This window comes from Mus musculus, chromosome 12, assembly GCF_000001635.26.
Source record: "Mus musculus strain C57BL/6J chromosome 12, GRCm38.p6 C57BL/6J".
NCBI classification, from domain to species: Eukaryota; Metazoa; Chordata; class Mammalia; order Rodentia; family Muridae; genus Mus; species Mus musculus.
This window is the reverse complement of record NC_000078.6, coordinates 115772376-115797385: the sequence shown is the minus strand read 5'-3', so window position 1 is coordinate 115797385 and position 25010 is coordinate 115772376. Positions and strand designations below refer to the sequence as shown.

General features: G+C 37.7%; 1 pseudogene, 1 gene segment (V, D, J or C) and 1 further gene; 2 read left to right on the top strand and 1 right to left on the bottom strand.

Moving 5' to 3' along the window:
- Positions 1 to 25010, top strand: part of Igh (immunoglobulin heavy chain complex) — a 2751187-nt gene that overhangs the window by 212569 nt on the left and 2513608 nt on the right.
- Ighv1-73 (immunoglobulin heavy variable 1-73) lies at positions 6499 to 6793 on the top strand. The segment is given in 1 exon segment: positions 6499 to 6793. A coding segment is annotated over 1 exon segment (295 nt).
- Positions 22234 to 24119, bottom strand: Gm9251 (predicted gene 9251; annotated as a pseudogene).

Sequence of the window (25010 nt, the reverse complement as noted above, 5' to 3'; positions counted from 1 at the left end):
CATAGAGATCTGCAGGTCTGAAATCACACAGACCCCAGATATCCATTAGGGGCCTACTGTACCAGGACCATCGACCTTAATCTTTCTCCCAATACTGAATACAACTAGAACATCTAGGATCAGTGTGGGTTATATGGTTAAAGACACTTGAAAGAACATAAACAAGAGGGAGCACTGCATGACACCTCCAAAGCATAGTGATCCAACTATTGCATGCCCTGGATATCCTAACACAATCAAAACACAAGAAAGTGATCTTAAATCCAATCTTGCACAGATGATAGTTTGCCTTTAAATAGGAAATGCATAAATCCCTTAAGAAATACAGGACAATACAATTGAACAGATGGAGGTCTTTAGGAGGAAACAAATCCCTTAAACACATACAGGAAAATACAATTAAACAGGTGAAGGTAATAACTAAAATGATGTAATACATAAAAATGGAAATAGATGCAATAAAGTAAACACAAACTGATGGAATCTTGAAAATGGAAAACCTAGAGAAATGGACCACCAGAGGCAATTATGATATTTTCTAGTTCTTTCTCTTTGTTTGTAAAATTCATTATGTCGTTGCCTTTAATATCTGAGCAGTATTCTACTGTGTAAATGAACCACCATTTTGTATCCGTTCTCTGGATGTGGGGTGACTATTTTTCCAGCCTCTGGATATTACAAATAGAGCTGCTATAAACACAGAATACACATACTTGTGCACGGTGGAGAGTTTAGTGTACATGTACAACAGTGTTATAAGTGGGTCTTCATGTAGAACTATTTATATTTTTCTGAAAAAATCCCAAGACTGATTTCTAGAGATGTCATTTCAGTTTTCACTCCAAGCAGCAATGGAGAATTGTTTTCCAAGGCAGCATGTGCTGTGCTAGAGTTTTTGGTCTTAGTCAGGTTTATTCTACATTTCACTATTAGCTAAGGACTATGATACGGGACATAGAGAAACCACCCTTCTACTCATTAGGATATTCTACCTGCTACCATTTCTTGGTAGAGAACATTGTAATGCAGTCTAGAAGGAGTACAAAGACACCAGTGTTGTTATATTGTGCCTAACCTTGTAGTCTACAATATCAGGCTTCAGGTAAGATGTACCTATTAGTGCATTACTCTTATGCAATGACTAACTATTTTCTTATTGGATTTGTGGTTGTAATTGATCAGTATTGTATTGCTGAAGTTCAAGATATCAAAATGTGTTATAAATACCTACTTTTATATAATAGATTGTTGCTACTCTTAGCCTTGACTAAGAAGTTTCTGTGTTCAATGTATAATGATTGATGCAGACATTCATGAATGGTCCAAGTGGTGAGAATGATTACAGAATCATCAGCCATAAATATTTTAATGATATGAACATTCTCATATATTAATTGTATTATAAATATATGTAGGTAAAATATGAATATCTCATTAGTATTTCTTAGATATTGCATTCCTGTATACAATTATGTATATCAATACATTGTAGTGTATAAATGAAAGTGTCTATCCTAATAAAAATAGAACAGTCAAGAAATGAAAGAGTAGAAATTATGGGAGAAATACGTACAATGTGGAATAATCATTTCCATGAAAATTCTAACCATATGTAAAATTGTTACTTTTATTTTTTTCAGAATGAGTTTGCTTATTCTTTGACATTTTTATTCATGTATTAAATATATCAAAATCATATGTGCCCCACTATCACCTTCTGGCTTTGTTTTGGAACTTCCAATAAATCTCTCCCAACTAACTGACAAGTTTTATTTCGTTAAGTAAAAATATAAACCGGGCAGTGGTGGTGCATGCCTTTAATCCCAGCTCTTGGGAAGCAGAGGCAAGACAATTTCTGAGTTCGAGGCCAGCCTGGTCTACAGAGTGTGAAATCCAGGAAAGCCAGGGCTACACAGAGAAACCCTCTCTCAAAAAAAAAAAAAAAAAAAAACGAAAAGAAAAAAAAGTAAAAATATAGAGAGTCCAATTAGTGCTGCGTATATATACATATGTGTGTCACTCACTAGTACATAAGCAATACCTAGCATACTTCCAAAGAAAAAATGAGCATACTTTAATCATCAATTATCAAATGCCAATAAATCCAAAACTTGGTTTGTGTTATTGGAAGTCCCTCACCATTATGTTGTAATATTTTAAAAATATGGTTACACTTTGTTTAGGTGGGAAAGAAGAGAACACATGCAGGAAGTTGGATGTGATATCCTGAGAGGAAAATATATGAAATCCAAATTTCACATTCTACAGTGTAGATCCAAGCAGTCAAAATTATATGGTTAAACTTAGAGAAAACATATTTGCTACTCAGTTATTTCATTTATACGCATGATTTTATTTTGACTGGCTTGGTTTATTCAGGTTTTGTAGCTGCTAACTATAGCTGCTAAGAGTTCATGTGTACAAAGACCACGTGTAGTCCTGACGCACCATGGAGCGATTCTTGTTGCTAATCTCTAGGAGTGAGAATTTTCATGTGCATGGTTCTTTTTCATTTTGTTAATACAGGCCGATTTCAGCAATCATTTCAAAAGTGTTTCAGCTTCTAAGAGTCCATCCAGGACCTGAGCTGCTTCAACATTTTAGTTGTTTATATGTACAGTTTCACTTCTGTGTACCATTATTGTGTAATTATTTTCACTGTGTCTACTAAACAAAGTAGGGCGAGTGATTTACCTCTGAATACCAGTGCTCTGATGCAGGTGTAGTCTCATGACATCAGGGGAGAGCCTGCTATTTACTGGCATTGTGTTTTTAGAAATGGGAACTTCAAGAGCTGGATCCAACTGCCAGTAAGGATGAACCTGATTTCAAGAGGGACATTATTGCAATGTTGGCACAACTTAAAATCGCTGATGCATAAATCATCATCCCCAGGTAAACTAAATCCATTTCTCTCTTTAGTGGAAATCTGTAAACACTGAAGTTACATGGATTAGCATTTTCTTAAGCCAGACAATGAAACTTCCGTTTAAATATTGAGAAACCTTTTTTTCAGGGGAGCTCATGAACAGGAGATGCCATCGTGAGGCCACAAATCCCCATAGAGAGATGAGATAGATATGGAGGGGACTCTGTGTTCTCTCTGAGTGTTTTTCTTTTATTAATTGTACTAACTGATCTGTACTCTGGTGATTAACATGTGATGTTGCCATGCTCAAACACAGTAAAGTTTCTTTGTGAAACAGTTCACAGATTTTTGTTCATTTCTTTTATTAAGTTTTTATAACATTTTGAAAAAAAGTGATACAATTTATTCTAATAACTGATTTTGCTACCGCAACTATTTCCAGATTCTGCCTAACTCCTAATACATAAATTACACACCGTTTTTTTCTGAATGTAAGAAAAAAAGAAAGAATGAATGAATGAAAGAAAGGAAGGAAGGAAGGAAGGAAGGAAGGAAGGAAGAAAGAACTTTAAAGGGAGATTAAAAACAAGCAGAAATAAAACAAAAAACAACACACACAAGCAAGCTAGATGGAGAAAGAGAGAGAGACTAATAAAAGTCACAACTCAGTAGCTATGATATATAGCTAAACCATAAGTGAGACAAAAGGAGTTGAACAAGGCAATATTAGAAAAAAGTCTGTAAAAACACCATTGAATTCTTTTTTTATTTAATTTTTGTCTATCAACTGCTAAGCATGTCCTCATGATTAACTGTGCTTAACATCCCCTGTCAGACTTCACTGGAGATAACTAATTATTCCTTTACATGTGAGTGTCAGTCGCAAATCTTCTTGTTTAGGGCTGAAATCCTGTGTCCATTTCTTTCTCCCAACTTGGGGATTTCATCTGGATTTACTTAGTTCAGGCTCTGTTCTTTCAGCCACAATTTCTGTGAATTCATATATGCATGAGTCCAATTGTGTGCGGAAGACACTCTTTCCTTGTAGTCCTGCAACCAATCTGGCTCTTATATTCTGTCTCTTATATTCTTATATTCTGGCTCTTATACTCTCAGTTTTCATCTCTATTTTAGTCTATCATCTTTGTAAATTCCTCATACTCTAATGGTCCAATTCAAGTCTCTCAGCTTCTACAATTACATACACCAAACACAATACAGAAATCTTGGAACACTTATGAATGAGAACATGAAGAACTTGCCTCATAGACATGGGTGGGATATTTGGTACATATTTTCCAGTTCCATAAATTTATAGATCAGATCATTCAAGTTTTTTATCATTGAGCACCATTCACTTTTCTATATGTACAAATTTGTCCTTCTTTGTTTATGCTTTATTTGAAATGTGGGGTGATTCCTTCCTCTATATTCTGTTAAATATCATGAATAACTTTCTGTGAATAAATATGAATGTATGAGCATCTCTACAATAAGATGTAGAGTCATTTGAGTAGATGTGTGAGAGGGTAATTGCTGGGTAACACATAATTTTATTTATTTCTTTTTGGCCAGTATTCATAGGAAAGTCTTCATCCCAGGTAAGGGTGGTTAAAGCCCATGTTTAGAGATAATACAGGCCCTAGCAGACTTCAGTTGTATTGCTAATGGTCATGTTGTCAAACTGCCTCATAACGTTTATGTTCATACCCAGAATATTGTCTGAGCCTTGATCACAGAGGCTCATTGTGTTCTCTGTAATGACTGATGCAGACATTCATGAGTCATTAGATTGTTGAGAAAGATTGTCAGAGTATTCAGCAACAGGCGATTCAATGATACCAACCTCTCCCCCCAAGAATCAAAGACCATCATAAAACATAAAAAAGAATGTATAATTTAGAGGATGGGGTTAAAGGACATGCATTTTTAACTCCAGGATTTAACTCTTCTTAGTGCACACATGAACTCTCAGTAGCTGTATTTACCATCACAGATGCACACAAGTCAAACCAGTGAAAATTACTACATGAGAGACCTCAAAATGAACGAACAGGTAAACATATCTATTGGCAAGCTTAGTGACATCAGTTAAATCCCTGAGAATTGAAGTACATAAGTCATTCTCTGAGATAACTATGTCTCATTTGGAGCAGGTGTATCCTGCTATCACCATGAAGAATAATATAACAATTAAAAATTACAACATGGAACAGAGGTAGTCCCTTCCTTCATGAGGTTCCTTCTTGAGGAACCACAGCAAGCTAGAGTTCTCTTGGCACTTGATGACTGGTGGGCAAAATATCATTTCTTTGTTTTGGGGAAGATTTCTGGAGGTTCACTCTTTCCTAGTGATGACCCTATCTATGTGTATATAGGTAGTAGTAATTAAGTTCACTGTTCCTTTAGTTAATTGAAGAGAAGAGGTCAGAATGTTAGGAAAGAGACTTATTGGAACATTTCAAGTGGAAAGCAGGGACCTAGTGGCAGTAGATTGTGGTGAGAATCCAGCGAGTGGTGGTTGATCATAGCATATTTCATAGATGATTGAATTTTCATAGAATAAAAATTTCTTATGAAATATAGAAATAACAACTTTACAAATATATAGAATTTTCATAGAGGAATATTTTGTACTCTGAATATTTCTCCTGTAACATCTTGTTCCTCCTATTTTCCCTTTTTTTATTACTAGACAATAGGAATATCATCATGTATTTGCATCCATAGTTGTTTACAATATGAAAAATATAAAACTTAATAATAAGAGTCACATTTAATGTTTTTGATTTTGAGATTGTCTTAATTAATATGATTTTATCTAATTGCATTCATTTTCTCCAAAAGCAATGTAAATTTCTGATATATATATATATATAAAAATATATATTAAATATATATATTTTAATAAATTATATATATAATAAATTATATATATTTAATATATATTAAAATCCATGTACTTTTAGTTATTTTAGTGAATTTTGAAATATATAACCTGTGGGAAAGAAAATATTATTAGACCATATCTGAAAGAAGTTTCTAATTTTCTAAAGTTAGCCATCTTTTGAATTTATCATCAAAATCATCCTCATCCTCATCCTCATCACCACCACTACAAAGCACAATCTGTAAATCCATGTGTTATCATTGAGCAAGAGTCTCAGGCCTAAAATTTATTGAGAGGTTAGTCCCTGAAGTTACATCCACAACATCTGGCCAGGGCTCAATAAAAGTGTTCAGGATACATTTCCTCAGAGAGGGTTTGGACTTGGACCTGAGAATTCTGCTGCCTGACCCAGGTACCTTTTCAGTCCTTCCTCTGCAGTTCTTCTCTAGATGGACTAGGGCCTTAACTAAGTAATTCACTGCTCATGAATATGCAAATCACACAAGTCTTTGGCAGTAAATACATGGATGTCCACACCCTGAAAACAACCTATGATCAGTGTCCTCTCCACAGTGTCCCTGAACACACTGACTTTCACCATGGAATGGAGCGGGGTCTTTATCTTTCTCCTGTCAGTAACTGCAGGTAAGGGGCTTCCCATTTCCAAATCTGAAGAGGATACAGGGCCTGAGGTGACAATGCCAACCACTCTGCCTTTCTCTCCACAGGTGTCCACTCCCAGGTCCAGCTGCAGCAGTCTGGAGCTGAGCTGGTAAGGCCTGGGGCTTCAGTGAAGATGTCCTGCAAGGCTTCTGGCTACACCTTCACTAACTACTGGATAGGTTGGGTAAAGCAGAGGCCTGGACATGGCCTTGAGTGGATTGGAGATATTTACCCTGGAGATGGTTATACTAACTACAATGAGAAGTTCAAGGGCAAGGCCACACTGACTGCAGACAAATCCTCCAGCACAGCCTACATGCAGTGCATGCAGCCTGACCTCTGAGGACTCTGCAGTCTATTTCTGTGCAAGACACAGTGTTGTAACCACATCCTGAGTGTGTCAGAAACCCTGGAGGAGCAGGAAGCTGCACTGAGACTTAGATGAGAGAAAGATTAATCATTAGAATTGCTCAAAAATTGTAATTTTGAATGTCCATGTATTGCCTCCTCCTCACAGTCCTATAGTGCCTTTGTCAGCTTTGTGAACGTCCATCTATGAGTAAAGTGATGATGTTTGGATAAACCTAAAATCTTCACACCTTGTGAATCTCTTCACCAGTGACCACCTCCATTGACATGTTTCTTATTCAATAAAACAAAAATAGGGAAAAGCAAGTTTGTGCATGATAAAAATATCACTGGATTCAGAGAGACCAGAATTTCTTGAAATTTTTGGGGAAAATGTGCAATAGGAATTTAATCTATAAAATGCAAATCACCAACACTTGGGCAAACAAACACTGCTTCATAGTCTTATGTTACTAGTAACTCAAGTGTATTAACTCTTGTCCAGTGTCCCAGCAGAAATTCTAGTCTCTTTGAAGGTGCGAAATGTTTATATCATAATGCAGAAGCATGCAAACATAATACATGTAGGGTATTCAAAATATTAAATCACTTTTTATCAAACTCCTTTACCAACACAATATATGTACTTGTTAAATTATGTAGGTTCTGAGAATATACATAAGTGTTTGTATCCATATTTACTTCCTTCTGAGACTCAGTAATCATCGCTACAATCACAGCCTTTGTAGATCACGGACCTATACTGATACAGCATCAACTCTCATAGTCCATTGGATACCTATTGCTCAGTTTTGTCCTATAGATTATTTGTGAACATGTGTCTCTGCATGAACATTTGTTTCTTATGCTTGTTTTTTTGAGACTTTTCTTATGTTTGTTTTCTCCCATACCTATTTGTTTGCTATTCCTTTATCTTACCTTGTTTTTTATGTTTTTATTACATTTATGTTCTTTTTACATAATTTTTAAAAATTAATTCATTTTTTACACTCCATATTTTCTTTCCTTTGCCCCGACCTAGCCTACAACTGTTTCACATCCCATACCTCCTCCCCACCCCCTCTCTCAATGTGGATATCACTACCTCCACCCTTCCTTACCTCTAAACACATTGAGGTCTCCAGTCTCTTGAGGGTTAGGTGCATCATCTGTGGATGACACAGACCTGAAAGTCCTCTACTCTATGTGTGTTGGGGACCTCATATCAGCTGGTGTATATGGTTTTATGGTACAGTGTTTAAGAGATCTCAGGGGTCCATATTAGTTGAGATTGCTGGTCCTCCTACAGGATAGCCATTTTTCCTCAGTTTCTATCAGCCATGACTAATTCAACAACAGGAGTCAGCTGCTTCTGTCTATTGGTTGGTTGCAAATATCTGCCTCTGAATTTTTCAGAAGCTTCTTGGATCTTTCAGAGGTCATTCATAATAGGTCCCTTTTTTGAGTGCTCCATAGCCTCAGTAACAGTGTTAGGTCATGGCATCTCCACTTGAGCTTGATCCCACTTTGGACCTGTTTCTGGACCTTCTTTTCTTCAGGCTCCTCTCCATTTGCATCCTTGTAATTCTTTCAAGCAGGAATAATTATGGGTCAGATTTGTGACTGTGAGATGGCAACCCCATCTGTCACTTGATTTCCTGTCTTCCTGCTGGAGGTGGGCTCTATAAGTTCCCTCTCCCTACTGTCAGGCATTTCATTTAAGGTCCCTCTCCTTGAGACCTGAGAGTCTCTCACATTACAGGTTTCTGGTGAATTCTGGATGGTCCCCCAACCTCCTATTTTCTGAGGTTGCCTGTTTTCATTCTTTCTGCTGGGCCTCAGGGCTTCAGTACTTTTCCCTCACCCAATACCAGATCATTTCTGTTCTTTTATTTTGTAAATAAATAATGAAAGAGAATGAAGCTGAGAGAAGATTAAGGCAGTGTTGGGGAATGGGAATCAGTATTCAGAGTATATTGCAGGAAGCAATGTATTTTATTAGAAATAGAAATTAGAGAACATTAAAAACCTAATAAACAAATAATTCTGATAATACCTTCATTGTGTAACTATCCTGTATGCTCAAGTGCGCATACTTTAGTTCTCCTGTCTTTATGTAAATTGTTCAAATATAATCAGAATCCTTAAAGAATGTAAGGATCAGGCACTTGTCATGTGCATAATTATAATGTGTAGTGAGATATACAAGTAAAATATGTGGGTTTTAGCCTCTCTCATTTTCTCTGACTTTCTCTTTCTGTCTCTGTCTCACGGTGTCTCTTTCTGAGTGTGAATGAGAGTGTGTGTGTGTGTGTGCGTGTGTGTGTATTCCCCTTTGTTTGCTTTTTTATTTTTAAATTCCTTTTTCTATTTTTATAAGGAAACACAGTAGAGCTGGGAGAAGATTGCAAATGTGTTGGGGAATGGAAATTAGTAATCAGAGTATATTGCATGAAGCCATCTATTTTCAGTAATACATAGAGAAAATAATTGTAAAATATTAATAAATAAAATTTCTGATATCTGCTGTGTAAATTTCCCATATGCTCAAAAGCCTTATGTCTTTGTTTAAATCTTTATAGTGTATTCAAAAGCCAGGAATGAAAGGATTTAAGGTATACATAAATTTTGCAATTCTCAGGTGTAATAAAATACATAAATAAAATGTTTGAGATTTAGCCCCACCCTCTCTCTGCTTGTGTGTGTATTTTCAGTAATGTTTTTACCATTATTAATCTCTAGGGGCACAGAAAAATTTCTACTAGAAAATCTTTTATTTCTTGTGGGCATCCCTGCAGGTGTCTCAGAGGGAAACAAACCATGTGAAGGTGAGAGTGTGAAGGTGGTGTGGACTGACTCTGTTAGCCTGGATTGGACTTGAGGAGTTTGAGCACAGACCACTCATTGTAGGTATATTTCAATATAAAAATGGAATTTGAAAAAGTGTCTTCAGGAACCAATAATTTCCATAATCATTTCAAATCCAGTTGCACAGTAAAGCTCAACAGGGGATCATATAGAAACACTTTAATAAATTTATCGTGACCATGAGTGTAGTTCTATTGCCAAAACCTAGAGTCTAGTATGGTCTGTGAACAACAGATTACAGAAGGCTATAAAATACAAGTGACATCTCCCCTAAACACGGTAATAACCTAATGGTGAAAGAGTGTTGGATAATCATTCCGGGAAATTAGAATGTGTTCTGTCCCCACAAATAGCAAAAGATCACTAGTTTGTTAAGGCCTTCCGATCTCAGCTTTGTGAATGTAGTGCAGCTGTTTGTTCTTTTATTTATTTATTTTTCTGCTCTTCCTTGAGGTGCCATCCTGTGTGACTAAAATTCCTGTAATAAAAACAGATGGATATTGCCATAAAATAAGAAAGATTGATAAAAGGAATTGAATCAAAAATTCAGATGATGTAAATCCATATGTTGGTGGACACTTGCTTTTGTATAACAAAGCCAGAAATTTAAAATTAATGAAAGAAAGACTCTTCAGCCAATTGCTCTTGTCTAATCAAATCTGTATTTAGAAGAATGCAAATTGATCCATATCGGTATCCATTCACAATACTCAAAGCCAAGTTGATCAAAACCTTAATATGAAATCAAATATCTTGAGTCAGAAGCAGAGAATGTAGGGGAGGGCTCACAATTCATTGGCACAGGAGACAATATCCTGAAGAGAACACCAAAGCACAGAGAGTAATAAGCATAATCAATAAATTTGACTTCATGATCTTGAGAAAGTTCTGTGAGACAAAGACTACTCACTATCAAGAGTACAAACCATGGTCTACAGGATGGAAAAATGTGTTCACCAACATAAGATGTAACAGAAGTCTGATATTTAAAATACATAGTTAAGGAAGTAGACATCAACAAAAAAATAATCCAATTTAGAAATGAATTGTAGGTCTAAAAAGAATTTTTAACAAAGTAATCACTGTTGAAAAAGAAGCACTTAAAGGAGTGGTCAGCATCATTAGCTGACCATGAAATGCAAATCAAAATGAGTCTAGGTTAAATCTAAAGTCACAAGTGACAGATAATGCTGATGAGGATCTGGAGTAAGGTGAACACTTCTCCATTGCTGGTAGGAGTACACATTTTTATAGCCCCTCTGAAGTATACATTTATATTGAAATTATCATTTCACAGAAATATCATTTGTTACTTATTATTGCTCATATGTATTTCATTTATTACATATGAACTTTATCAAAATAATAAGCATCAATTGCATATCCATTTAAAAAGAAGCTGCAAAGTTTCAATCATGAGGTATCAAACATCCATTCATCATCATCACCATCCATAGCATACATAAATCTATGTGTAATTTCTTCCACTGACAGAAAGGTATCTTCAGCAGGAAAATATGATTGTGACTTGGAAGCAGAGTACCTAATATTACATTCACGGGAGGGAGCCTATGTAGCTCTTCTGGGCAAGTGTAGATGTCCTGTATTCCAATGTGTCCCCCAGTGCTATGTGAAGACCTCAGTTCAGGAAAAGGAGAGAAGGAGCAGCTAGACATTTTACATCACCTGGACTTCATTTCATTTTCATTTTCATCATTCATTTTTCTTTCATAACAAAATTTTTAAATCAAATTTGTAGTATCAGTACATTCTGTGAGATTTTGTGACTTAGGATAGGAGAGAAGCAGAAAATATCTAAACTAAAGCTATTTGTACTTAGAATCCTGAAGGGGAAAAGAAATGGTGTCTTCACACTAACTCAATATCACTGCCACTTTCATATAAATTTGCACAATGTCCTGGATTCAAAGGCCACCTTTGTCTGTTCACAATCCTCTGGACCTCACCTGTTATCAGTTTCCTGTCTTGTTTTTAAGTTATGAGATTCCTTCCATCTGTTGTGATGTCTCATCTTTATGCATCTCATCCATAAACCTGCAGATTTAGCTACAAACAATTTCATTGTCTGATTAAGAACCAGCTCCAATGTTTTAGTTGAATTTCAGGTTACAGTGGGGATTCCTGAGAGTAATGATGTTTATTTTTTAGGGATTCATTTTCTTTTCCTCCTTCCCAAATCACACACTAATGGCTGAACTATATTTACATCTCTTGAGATTAGATCTTGCCCCTTGTAATAGATTACATACATCTTTTAAAGGTGTGTTTGGTTGGTACCTTACTCTATGTACATCTTTAATCACATTCCTCCATAAATCAACATATAATATGTTTTCCACACAAATTAAAAATTATGGCATCATTTTCAATCCAAGTTATGAAGAATTTCTGAAGGACGAATTGGTGGTTCCATTTTTTCTAACAATTGCTTCCACTGTAAGCCTTTCCCCTCACTGTCACTGTGATAAACTGGGAGACCCAGTCATTCCTAAAGCACTGATTGGAAATAGATTAAATAAAGTCTCACCTTGAGTATATCTCTGGAATTGTGAACAGTATAAATCCATTCAGTGACACTTTTGAGTAAGTGAGCTATTCCTACATTCCACAATATTTTGTATTTTTTGGGACTTCATTTTCAGGTTGCTTCACATCTATATCTATATTATATATTTAGAGATTTTATAGAAAAATAAAAATTAATTCTTGTACCACACAGTCGATTCTTATGCTCAGATTTTTAATTTCAGAACCAGAACTACTCCATGAAGAAGTGAGAAATTCAGGAAGAATATCTTCATTCATTGCAGCTCATACCACGTTCAGAAATCAACATCACACTTTTATGTCCTCCATGGACACAGCATCTGAAATGCAGCATTCTATTACCTGGTTAGATATGGTGCTCTCTCTCAGTAGCGTCTGTTTCTGCATTTCCCATACTCAGGACCAGCAATACTTGCACCTCTGGCCCTCTGGCTCTTGTTTCAAACCTGACAGCTTAGCCAGGTTCCATTGTCATTCCATGATCTTTAGTCCCTTGTGAATTCTGCCTACTGCCTGTCTTTGATGAGGGCATCTGAGAGATCATTGAACATCATGGAGAGAATTTCAGACATTTACAAATATTCTCCAATTTAAAGACACATAATTCAATTATAGATGAAAAGTCCCTGTAATGTTGATTACCCCGGGAATATGAAGAGAAACCCAACCGTTAGTGCAGGGTATATTGCCCATTCTATTCAAGAGTTTGAGAGTCTTTGCTACTACTCAGCCTTCTGGGTTTGGTTTCTTTTTTAAAATCTTGCTACCACTTTGTGGCAAGATCATATTTCATGGTTTATACATATTTTGATATTGTTATCTTTCAAAACAGAAAATTGGACATAGTACTTCTGGAGGATCAAGCAATACTTCTCCTGGGCATATATCTAGAAGATGTTCCAACTGGACACATGCTCCACTATGTTCATAGAAGCCTTATTTACAATAGCCAGAAGCTGGAAAGAACCCAGATGTCACTCAAGAGATGAATGGATTCAGAAAATGTGGTACATTCTCAGAGGTGAGAGCTCCCTTGAGGGCTCCTGTGCTTTTCATCACAAATTTGTTCCTATTGATTTCTAAAACTTAAGTACACCATCAGAGTGAGCACCAATGAAAGAATGCAAAATCTTTTCTGGCTGCACCCAACCACAGGTTACTGGAAGATCCAGCAATACCACTCCTGGGCATATACCCAGAAGATACAATTTATAAAACACATGAAACTCAAGAAGAAGGAAGTCCAAAGTGTGGATATTAACATCATTCTTAGAAAGGGGAATAAAATTCCCATGGAAGGAGTTACAGAGACAAAGTTCTGACTAGAGACTGAAGGAATGACCATCCAGAGACTTCCCTGCCTGGAGAATCCATCCCATAAACAACCACCAAATCAAGACACTATTGCAGATGCAAACAAAATTTTGTTGACAGGGGCCTTATATAGTAGTCTCCTGAGAGGCTCTGCCACTGCCTTGCAAATACAGAAGTCGATGCTCACAGTCATCCATTGGATGGATCAGAGTCCACAATGAAGGATTAGAGAAAGTATCCAAGGAACTGAAGGGGTTTACAGCCCTGTAGGAGAACCTACACTATGAACTATCCAGTACCCCCCAGAGCTCCGTGGGACTAAACAACCAATCAAGGGGACTCGTGTCTCTAGCTGCATATGTAGCAGAAGATGGCCTATTAGACCATTAGTGGAAGGAGAGTCCCTTTGTCTTGTGAAGATTCTATGCCCTAGAATAGGTGAATGCCAGGGCGAGGAAGCAGGAGTGGGTGGGTTGGGGAGCAGTGGGGGGGGGGAGGGGACAGGGCACATCTCCAACTGTCATGGAGATGAGCAGACATAGATGTGTAGCTTGTAGACTTGTTCAAAATAGTGGTTAGGTATTGAAGAGGGGAACAAGGGGATTGAAAATTAATTCTCATTTCATAAGGATATTTTGTAGTGAACTTGCATGTAAGATTCAGAGAGAAGGAGTATAAATTAGTGAACTTGTTCTATGTATTCCTGTGTTGGGGTGATCTGTTTGTGCACTGTGTAGATTATCTTTGTATTATTCATATACTGATTTCTAGGAAGCATAAATTTGGATGCATAACAGTCCTTGGTATTGTTTTTCATATCTTTAAACATATTTTGTAAACAGTCCCACTCTCAGCTCTTGACTGGTTTATTAAAAAGCTGATAGTCTGGCACAAAGGAGGAGAGAATAGGCATGATTCCTGGTGAGAGATAGGGACTCTGGGAAAGAGTCAGGGGCATATTTTGCTGGGCAGATGCACAGAGAAGGAGGCCAGGGATGAAGGAAGGGTAACTAAAAAGCCTCTTGGCAGAAAATAGATTAATAGACATGAATTTAAGGTATAAGATCTAGTTGGGAAAAAGAGGAAGATAAGGCTTAATTCTATAATCAATAAACATGAATCTTGGTGTATTTATTCAGAGTTAGTGAATGCATTGTAAAACTATATTATTATACCCATGTTGGTGTTAATGTGAGCACATATATCTACCATAATTGGGTCTATAACTTTGGAGGAGAAATGTTTGATCACATATTTGCTGTAACTTTCAAGGCAAAATTTCTCTGTATAGTCCTGGTGTCCAGGAACTCACTCTGTAGTTTAGATTAGCCACAAAGTCAGAGACCCATGGGTCACTACTTCCTGAATCCTGGGATTAAAGGTATTTGCCACAACCATCTTAGTATGTTGAAATATTTTTAACAAATATTTTTAATCACACCAGATCCTTTCATGAAATGGAGGGGGGTGCAGCGATATGCGTAATTAGTGTTTCCAAACACATAGTGTTCCCCATTCCCAATATCCTGTCCTGTAATCACATGTCTGTTACAGAACACAAACTACAAATGTGGTCTCTGGGATAATGAGCGTGACTGTGATAATTATTGCTTTGTTGAGGACTGTATAGTAATTTCAGATGGTGATTCAGGACATTGTCCCAGAAGAATGAGCTGTAGAATTTCTCAATAAGTGACTTCAGAGGAAAGGTACCGATTGTAGATTTCAGAGAATCCCTAAAACATCTCTAAAGTGTTTATTCCTGCATTTTTATCTATTTGTCAACTGGGTTTCAATTCTTGTGGGAATCAGAGTGAAAAGATATGAGCAGGTTTCCAGAAACAATTCTCCTGCAAAAGGACCTGGAATACTGAAATGATGCCTAATCTTTAAGTTGCTGTAGACTATCCCCTTTTTGGGTCTCCTATCTGCATGGAACTGGTCTCTAGTTGCAGGTGGACAACGAGTCAGCAAATGAATGACAAACAGAAGTAGCACATGAGATCGTGGAGAATCTGAATGTAATTTGTCAAATTGAGCATCAAAAATTTTATACAGAAGAAAATAGGGAAGTTGGGTGACACACTGGCAAGGTCTAAAGAGGTTACTTGATTCTTACACAAAACAGAGGAATGCAAACATGGAAGGACTGGCAGGAATCAACTATGATAAAATTCAATATTAACAACTGGGATCAAAAAGAGCTCCATCTAAGGTCCACTTAATCTTAGAAGAAGCTAGGGTCAAGGGCTTCATGCCCTTGCCATAGTTCCTATTCTAGTCTTTTGTATAGTCCACTTTCCCCCTAGGCCATTGTAAATTCTTGTTTATGGGTGTAACTCAGCTATATATAGTTCTCAGTATCTACTCTGATTCCTTCTTAGGTCACAAACTTCCTTCTTCCTAGATAATGTTAAATTCCACTGTAGGGCAGTGACATAGCTATTCATGCCCAAGATCAGATCAAAGACTGCCTAGAATCTAACTTAGCTATATGTCAAAAAAATCAATACTTAGGAGTACTTGTAATAAAGCAATATTAAGGGAAAGCACACAGGTCTGTTTACCAACTAAAGCAAGGACATTGGAGCATTCTTTATACAGGCTGCCATCATTCCAGGAGATTAAGTTTCCATGAACTTTTTGCCTCAGGACAGCGCCCAGATTTCCGGGGCCTGTCGTGCTTGTCACTAATGGAGTGGATGTAGCATCAAGTGATGTTCAGAATCTTCAAATATAGACAGATCCAAAAGAAATTGCCATAGGTTTATGATCAATGAAAAGAGAGCCAAGCTAGAGGAAAAGGGAAAAATATTCACACTGAAAAATAAAAATAAAAAAAAAATAAATCTATATGCTCATATTTTCAAGGATAGCACCTGAACACACACTGCAAGGGATCAGCAAGTATTATGATCCTAATATAAGTTTAACTTCAGAGAATGAGCTCATATTTTTTATTTACAATCTTATGGAGCCCAGGCATTTATGAATGGAGTACATTATAAGAGGAAAATGTTTATGTATTTCCATACTACTAAAGTAGGCATGGTCTCCTGTGCATTGCAACTTATTTAAGCCATCAGAATGCCATATTTTTGAGCATGAAGTACAGCACTATCCAGCACATTAGGCATTCCTAAATGCCACAATACAAACTTCTAGCACGCTGGAATGTAGGGATAAATGTTTCTCTATAGAAGTACTTCCTGATGCCCTTAAGATGCTATGTAAACTGACAATTCACATGGATTCTGACCAGGTATGAAAGATAGAATATGCTTCCAACCTGTCCTCCATCTATCCTGCAATGTTATGTACATCTAATTTGGGAACCTGAATGATTAAGCACAATATAAATGAATATTCTGAATTTACATAGTATGCATTTTAATATGTTTAAATATACTTCAGATATTTAAGTACAGGTATACACATATTTCACACGGTGTGATTGGTTTCTCTTAATACTAAGATAACATCCTAAAACCATCCTTCATTAGTGAAACATTAACTTCAAAAATGCTTTACTAACATATGCCCTTCCCAGGAATTGGGAGGAGCCTGGGTTGGAAAGCTATTCATGTAGAGATAAAGCTTTCTAAGTACTTATGTTCTCCTCCCATTAGGATCCTTGTCACAGGGATTTCTTCTCTCCCTTCCTCCTGTTAAACAGAGGCACATGCTGGTTGGTAAACAGATTGAGTTGCAGAATGTGTTTGCTTGATTTCTACTTCCTTATTAATGTGAATTTCTCTTGGACTGTTAACTTTTCTCTGAGTACTGCAGTCATTCTTCCTCATTTTGTTGTATGTCAGTATTACAGGAATTCATAGATGGATTCAGGGTGGGGGGCACATCTGCAATAAAGACTCATTGTTTTCTTGCTGCCCTCAGCTTCTCTGGCCCAAGTACTGTCTGATGTAGGCAACAAAGACCCTGATCGCTCTTGTTTACACCTTATTAAAAATGGGAACTGCTAGACCTGTATCCATCTATCATTAGGAAAGAGGATGACACTGAGGACATCAGTGATGATAATAAAGAAACAACTTAAATTCAGATGCTGAGACACCAGTCATCTTCAAGAGATAAACAAGAGCCATTTCTCCCTGTGGCTAAATCCTGTAAGCACCCTCTTTGCAGGGATATGTTACTATTCAATTCAGACTGGACAACTTAGTGATGGGAACTCTATCTGAAGATGCATTCATGACCAGCTGGGGGCAAAAGGGAACCAAGAATCTATTTAGTCCCCATACTCTATAGTCATTTAAACAACATAGAACACCCAAGATACAGTTTTCAAAACACAAGAAAATCAAGAAGAGGGAAGAAAAATGGGTGGGTACTTCATTCCTCCTTAGAATTGGGAACAAAATACCCATGAAAGGAGTTACAGAGGCAAAGTTTGGAACTTAGACGAAATGATGGAGTATCCAGAGACTGACCCACCTGGGCATCCATCCCATAATCAGCCACTAAACCCAGACACTACTGAATATGCCAGGAAGATTTTCCTGATGGGACCCTGTTATAGCTGTCTCATATGAGGCTATGCCAGTGAGTGGCAAATATGGACGTGGATGCTCACAGTCATCTATAAAATGGAATACAGGGCCCCCAATGGAGAATCTAGAGAAAGCACCCAAGGAGCTGAAGGGGTCTGCAACCCCATAGGTGGAACAATAATATGAAATAACTAGTACCCCCAGAGCACATATCCCTAGCTGCATATGTAACAGAAGATGGCCTAGTCGTCCATCACTGGGAATAAAGGTCCCTTGGTATTGCAAACTTTATATGCCCCAGTGTATGGGAATGTCAGGGCCAAGAAGAAGGAGTGGGTGGGTAGGGGAGCAGGGCAGAGGGAGGGCATACTGAATTTTCGGGATAGCATTTGTAATGTATATAAAGAAAATATCTAATAATAATAATAATAATAATAATAATAATAATAATAATAATAATAATAATAATAAAAAGAAAAGTCCAAGGTTCAAAGTCTCTTCTGAGATTAATCCAGTCACTTAACTGTAATTCCCAAAGCAAGACAGGAATTCACCTTGCTAAACTACAAACTCTGTATCTTCATGGCTGATGTCAAAGCAGTCTTCAGATCTCCAACTCCCTTTTCATCTTTTGAGGGCAACACATTTCTTTCTCCTAGGCTGGCTCCACTTTGTTACCAGCTTTCCTCAGCAGATAACCAATGGCTCTGTCATCTCAAACATCTTGGAGTCTCCTAGGCTATTTCAGTGTTACAACTTCATGTTTCAATATTTGGGATGCACACATGATCTTCTGCGCTCCTAGTAAGGACTGGTGTTATTTCTCCAGCTCTGCCCTCTGTAGAACTCTTAGCTCATGGAGATCTTCTCCACTGCTACCGCTATTCTCAGTGATCATTTTGTTGTAACAATATCTCTCATACAGTGGGGACTTCTGCTGCAACTAGACTACACCAATAAGCTCTCACAGGATCTCTTCATGATGCCATTCCTCAACTTCTTTGCATGACCCTTTAAGACCTGGGCCATCAACTGAAATTGAGGCTTTTCTTTCACAAATGTTCTTCCATAGCCTGTCACAGCACCAAGCCTCAGCTGTTCTTCATGAAGCCTTCATGTCTTCAAACACAGAAATACCTGGATGACTCTTACACATTACAAAGTACACGTGTGGCAGGAGGTACTACTTTGTTTATTTTTGAAACACATTTTTTTGTGCTCTCAGAAATCACTTTCCAGAATGTTTCATCTCAGTGATGCTGGTCTCTTCTTAATCACCACTAATTTCTTAGCTCCAGATAATCAGCATAAATTGACTCAGTAATGCCTTTTATTCTGGACTCTAAAGGCAGAGCCACATGTCTGTAGCTGCTGAGTTTTGCTGGTTGCTGGGGCTGGAACATGGTCCCCTTGTTCTATTTATTATATTATCACCAGCTTTGTATTTTCCAACATCTTCACTACCTAAGCTTGGCTCTCCTGGAACTTGCTCTGAAGACAGAGATTACATTCAGAGATCTGCATGCCTGTATCCTAAGCACTGGGATTAAAGGTCTCATCTAACAAGCCTGGATTTAAGTTGTTCTTCATCTAGAATGTGCTCTAGGTGGGCCTTGAACTCAGAGATCTGCTTGTCTTTGCCCCCTAAGATTAAAGACCTGCAGTACGATTCCTCCACCTAAACTTAGCTGGGTGGGATTTTTTTCCCACATCACTACTCCCTTAATTCAATTTAATTTCCTTGATCAGAGGATTCAATGCCATTTCACTTTGTGGTGTCCCATCAGTGCTCACACCCTATATTTTATATTCCCTTTCTCAGCTTGCTATGCTTTTTAAAAATGTTCTTCATGACACTTAAGCTCAGAAGAAGTCTATGATGGATGCAATTAATGAGTCTCTTCACCTTAGACTCAGGGTGACTCTTCAGACAAGGACAAAAATTACTCACATATTTACAAAAATACCACAAACATAGTCTCTAGAACACATAATGAAATTCTTCTCCACCAACCTCAACAAAGGCTTCCATATTCCTTCTTGGATAGTCCATTAAGCCATGCTTAAAGGATTCCAATGCTTTCTACATCCAAAGTTCCAAAATCCACATTCTTCCAAACAAAAGCATAGTCACACATATTAAAGCAATACCCTGGTCGATAGTACCAAACTTCTGTCTTATTTAGGGTTGTAGCCCACACCCAGTTTGACACTCCTATTCCAACAGGGCACACCTTCTAATCCTTCTACTCCCTGGGCCTAGAATATACAAACCCTCATAATATACTTTACAGTATTGTGAGAAAAATGTCACAATCTGGCAGACAATGGGTGACATACATTGGATATCTATTCCCATCCGGAAGCCTATCAGTTGATTCCTCTCTGATTAGTGTTACATTCTTCCCTTCTGCCTTGACTCTGCCTGACAGACAGGCATTCACAGAAGTAGGGAAATGGCTCCTGACATAAAGTCACATTAGTGTAATTCCTATATGATGGACAAAAGTAATACTAAATGACTTTTCACAGAACTCATTTATCAACTCAATTTATGTATTGCTAACTAAGGTAGATTCTGAGGTTATATGTTAGTATCTAGTCCCATAAATGTGTTCCTAGTCTCAAATTTCTTGAACAGAATACCAATAGCTTAGGCTCTAAGCTGAAGAATTGACAAATGGGAACTCATACATTTGCAAAGCTTCTGTAAGGCAAAAAAACACTGTCAAGAGAATAAAATGGCAACAAATAGACTAGCAAAAAGATCTCTTTTAATCCTGCATCTGATAGGGGGATAATATCAAAATATACAAAGATCTCAAAAATTAGACTCCAGAGAACCAAATAACCCTATTAAAAATATGGTATAGAGCTAAACAAAGTATTCTCAACTGAGGAATATCAAATGGACAAGATGAAATTGAAATGTTAAACATCCTTAGTCATCAGAGAATTGCAAATCAAAACAACCCTGAGATTGTACCTCACACCAGTCACAACGGCTAAGTTTAAATACTCAGATTTTATCAGAGATGGCAAAGATATGGACAAAGAGGAAAACTCCATTGCTGGTGTAATTGTACACTGGTACAAGCACTGTAGAAATCAGTCTGACTGTTCCTCAGAAACCTGACCATAGTAGTACCTGAGGACCCAGCAATACCACTCCTGGGCATAGACCCAGAAGATGCTCCAATATGTAATAAGGGTTCATGCTCCACTATGTTCATAGAAGCCTTATTTATAATAACCAGGATCTGGAAAGAACCTAGATGTCCTTAAATAGAGGAATGGATTCAGAAAATATGGGACAGTTATACATTGTAGTACTATTCTGCTATTAAAAATGATGAATTCATGAAATTCTCATGCAAGTGGAGAGAATTAGAAAATATCATCCTGAGTGAGGTAACCCAATCACAAAAGAAAATACATTGTATGCACTCACTGATAACTGGATATTAGCCAAAATAGGTCCAAATAATCAGGATACAATTCACAGACCCCATGAAGCTCAATAAGAAGGTAGATCAAAGGATGGATGCTTTGGTCCTTCTTACAAGGAGCACAAAATACTCAGAGGAGAAAATATGGAGATAAAATATAGAACAAAGAATGAAGGAAAGGCCACCCAGGGATGGTCCCACCTGGAGATTCATCACATATATAGTTACCAAACCCAGACACTTGTGGATGCCAAGAAGTAGATGTTGAAAGTAGCCTGATATGACTGTCTCCTGAGAGGCCCCGCCAGAGCCTTACAAATACAGAGGTGTATGTTCACAGTCAACCATTTTACTGAGCACCGGGTTCCCAACAGAGGAGATTGAGACTGGACTGAACAAGTTGAAGAAGTTTGCAACCCCACAGGAATAACAACAATATCAACCAACATGAACCCCCAGAACTCCCAGGGACTAATTCATCAACAAAAGAATAACATGGCTTCATCTGCATATGTAGGAGAGGACGGCCTTGTTATGCATCAATAGGAGGAGAAGTCCTTGGTCTTATGAAGGCTAGATAGATGCCCCAGTATAGGGGAATCAAGGGCAGGGAGGGGGGAGATGGTGCGTGGATGGAGGACAACCCCAATAGGAGTAGGGGAAGGAAGCCTGTGATAGGGTATTTCTGGAATGGAGGTAAGCCAGTAAAGGGAATAACGTTTGAAATATAAATAAAGAAAATATCCAATAAACAAAAAGTATTTTCCCTACAAAGAATCTCATCGGCTATATAAAAAAATCTGTACAGTTTTTATACTGAAACTAATGTTGAGTTGTACTTGAATTTCACATTCTTAGCAAAATAATTGCCTGAGTACATAAACTCCACACTTTAGGACTGCCACTTATTCTTAATCCTCCTCCTCCTCCTCCTCCTCTTCATCTTCTTCATCTTCTTCCTTTTTCTCCCCTTCCTCATCTTTGGTTCTTTCTTCTACTTTGAGATTGTTGGCTTACTAGGACTCTTCTTTTCCTATTGCACTTTTGCCCTTGGCATGGTTTGCTTCAATTTCCGTTTCATACTTCTATTTTAGTTTAGCTGCTTTCTGCTCATATTGTTGCTTATCTTTAGCAATTTTCTCAGACCACATCTCAACCAGTTTCTTTGCAGTTTCTCCAATAGACAGGACAGGGTGTTCACTTTTGATCTTTGGGCACTGTTCATAGTAAAACAGAAAGAAGGCAGACATGGGTCTTTCCTGATCATTTGGATCTTTTTTTCTTTCTTTTCTTATCACCTTTGGGAGGAACATAGTTCTTCATTTCCCTGTCATTACAAACTTTGTCACTCTTGGCCAAATCTTTAAACTTATACTTTTCCTTCTACTTTTCTTGGAGAACTCGCCAAAGGAGTCCCACAAGTCTTCTTCTTGTGCTCCTCCCTGTAGGTCTGCATGAAGAAGGTGTACAAGAACATTTTACCCCATGCATGAAGAAGGTGTACAAGAACATTTTACCCCATGCATGAAGAAGGTGTACAAAAACATTTTACCCCATGCATGAAGAAGGTGTACAAAAACATTTTACCCCATGCATGAAGAAGGTGTACAAGAACATTTTACCCCATGCATGAAGAAGGTGTACAAGAACATTTTACCCCATGCATGAAGAAGGTGTACAAGAACATTTTACCCCATGCATGAAGAAGGTGTACAAGAACATTTTACCCCACGCATGAAGAAGGTGTACAAGAACATTTTACCCCATGCATGAAGAAGGTGTACAAGAACATTTTACCCCATGCATGAAGAAGGTGTACAAGAACATTTTACCCCATGCATGAAGAAGGTGTACAAGAACATTTTACCCCATGCATGAAGAAGGTGTACAAGAACATTTTACCCCATGCATGAAGAAGGTGTACAAGAACATTTTACCCCATGCATGAAGAAGGTGTACAAGAACATTTTACCCCACGCATGAAGAAGGTGTACAAGAACATTTTACCCCATGCATGAAGAAGGTGTACAAGAACATTTTACCCCATGCATGAAGAAGGTGTACAAGAACATTTTACCCCATGCATGAAGAAGGTGTACAAGAACATTTTACCCCATGCATGAAGAAGGTGTACAAGAACATTTTACCCCATGCATGAAGAAGGTGTACAAGAACATTTTACCCCATGCATGAAGAAGGTGTACAAGAACATTTTACCCCATGCATGAAGAAGGTGTACAAGAACATTTTACCCCATGCATGAAGAAGGTGTACAAGAACATTTTACCCCACGCATGAAGAAGGTGTACAAGAACATTTTACCCCATGCATGAAGAAGGTGTACAAGAACATTTTACCCCATGCATGAAGAAGGTGTACAAGAACATTTTACCCCATGCATGAAGAAGGTGTACAAGAACATTTTACCCCATGCATGAAGAAGGTGTACAAGAACATTTTACCCCATGCATGAAGAAGGTGTACAAGAACATTTTACCCCATGCATGAAGAAGGTGTACAAGAACATTTTACCGCACAGCTTGCTGGGGTCACCCTTGCCCATGATGACGGCATGGTGTCTACCTGCCACAACCTCCACTGAGAGACTTCCTTCCCCAAGCTCTGGGGAGAACTGGTTTGGTGTCAATCCTCTAAACCTAACTTCAAAGTGAGATTTGACAGAGCTAGGTGAAAGAGAAGAGAGGTGAGAGTCACTAGAGTGCATTATATACATGTATGAAATTTTCAAAACGGAGAGTTAATGAATGAAAACCAAATGAAGAAATAAACAATTAAAATGTTTTCTTTTTCAAATAGAATTCTCAGTCCTTAAAAATTCCTATAAAGACTATTACTGGGATCAATCTCTAAGGTATTTGTCTCCCTCTGTGAGCAGAATGTGAACAAATGTTATATAATACTAGAAGGCCTGTGGGTCAGCTCTGTTGATTCACATGAGGCGATACATGAGAATCTGGCATGGCTGTGGAAGGGGGATTCTGACACAGTTCCTGTCCCTGGAGCATTGCTAGCCCATTGATTCCTATATTGCCCATGTGTTCTGATGACTGCTCTTGGCCTGAAATTGATCTACACTTGACTACTTTACTTTCGATCTCTCTTTCTGGTGAATATACTTCCTCTCATTACTCAGAGCAAATCACTCCACAATAAATGAAACAGATGTGCTTCTCAGGAATGAGGAATAGAGTTGGTTGTGAGGCTTTGGAGGACAAGGAAAAGGATTTCTGCTTGGCATTTAGGGACATGGGAAAGGATCTAGACAACATAACCCCAAAGCCATAAAAGCCAACATGCTCCTTTGTAGAAAGAGTTCATTGACTTGAATTTGGAAACGTGAGGAGATACATGTACCCTCCCGTCCAATGGCTGCTGAATTAATTTGCCAGGATGAACTTGGACATATTAAGGATAGAGAGTGAAAGTGGTCTCAAGATTAAAAGGCATGAATAGATAAAAAAGGAATTTATAAAATACAAGCAAATGACAGATTTATTTTATAAGTAAAG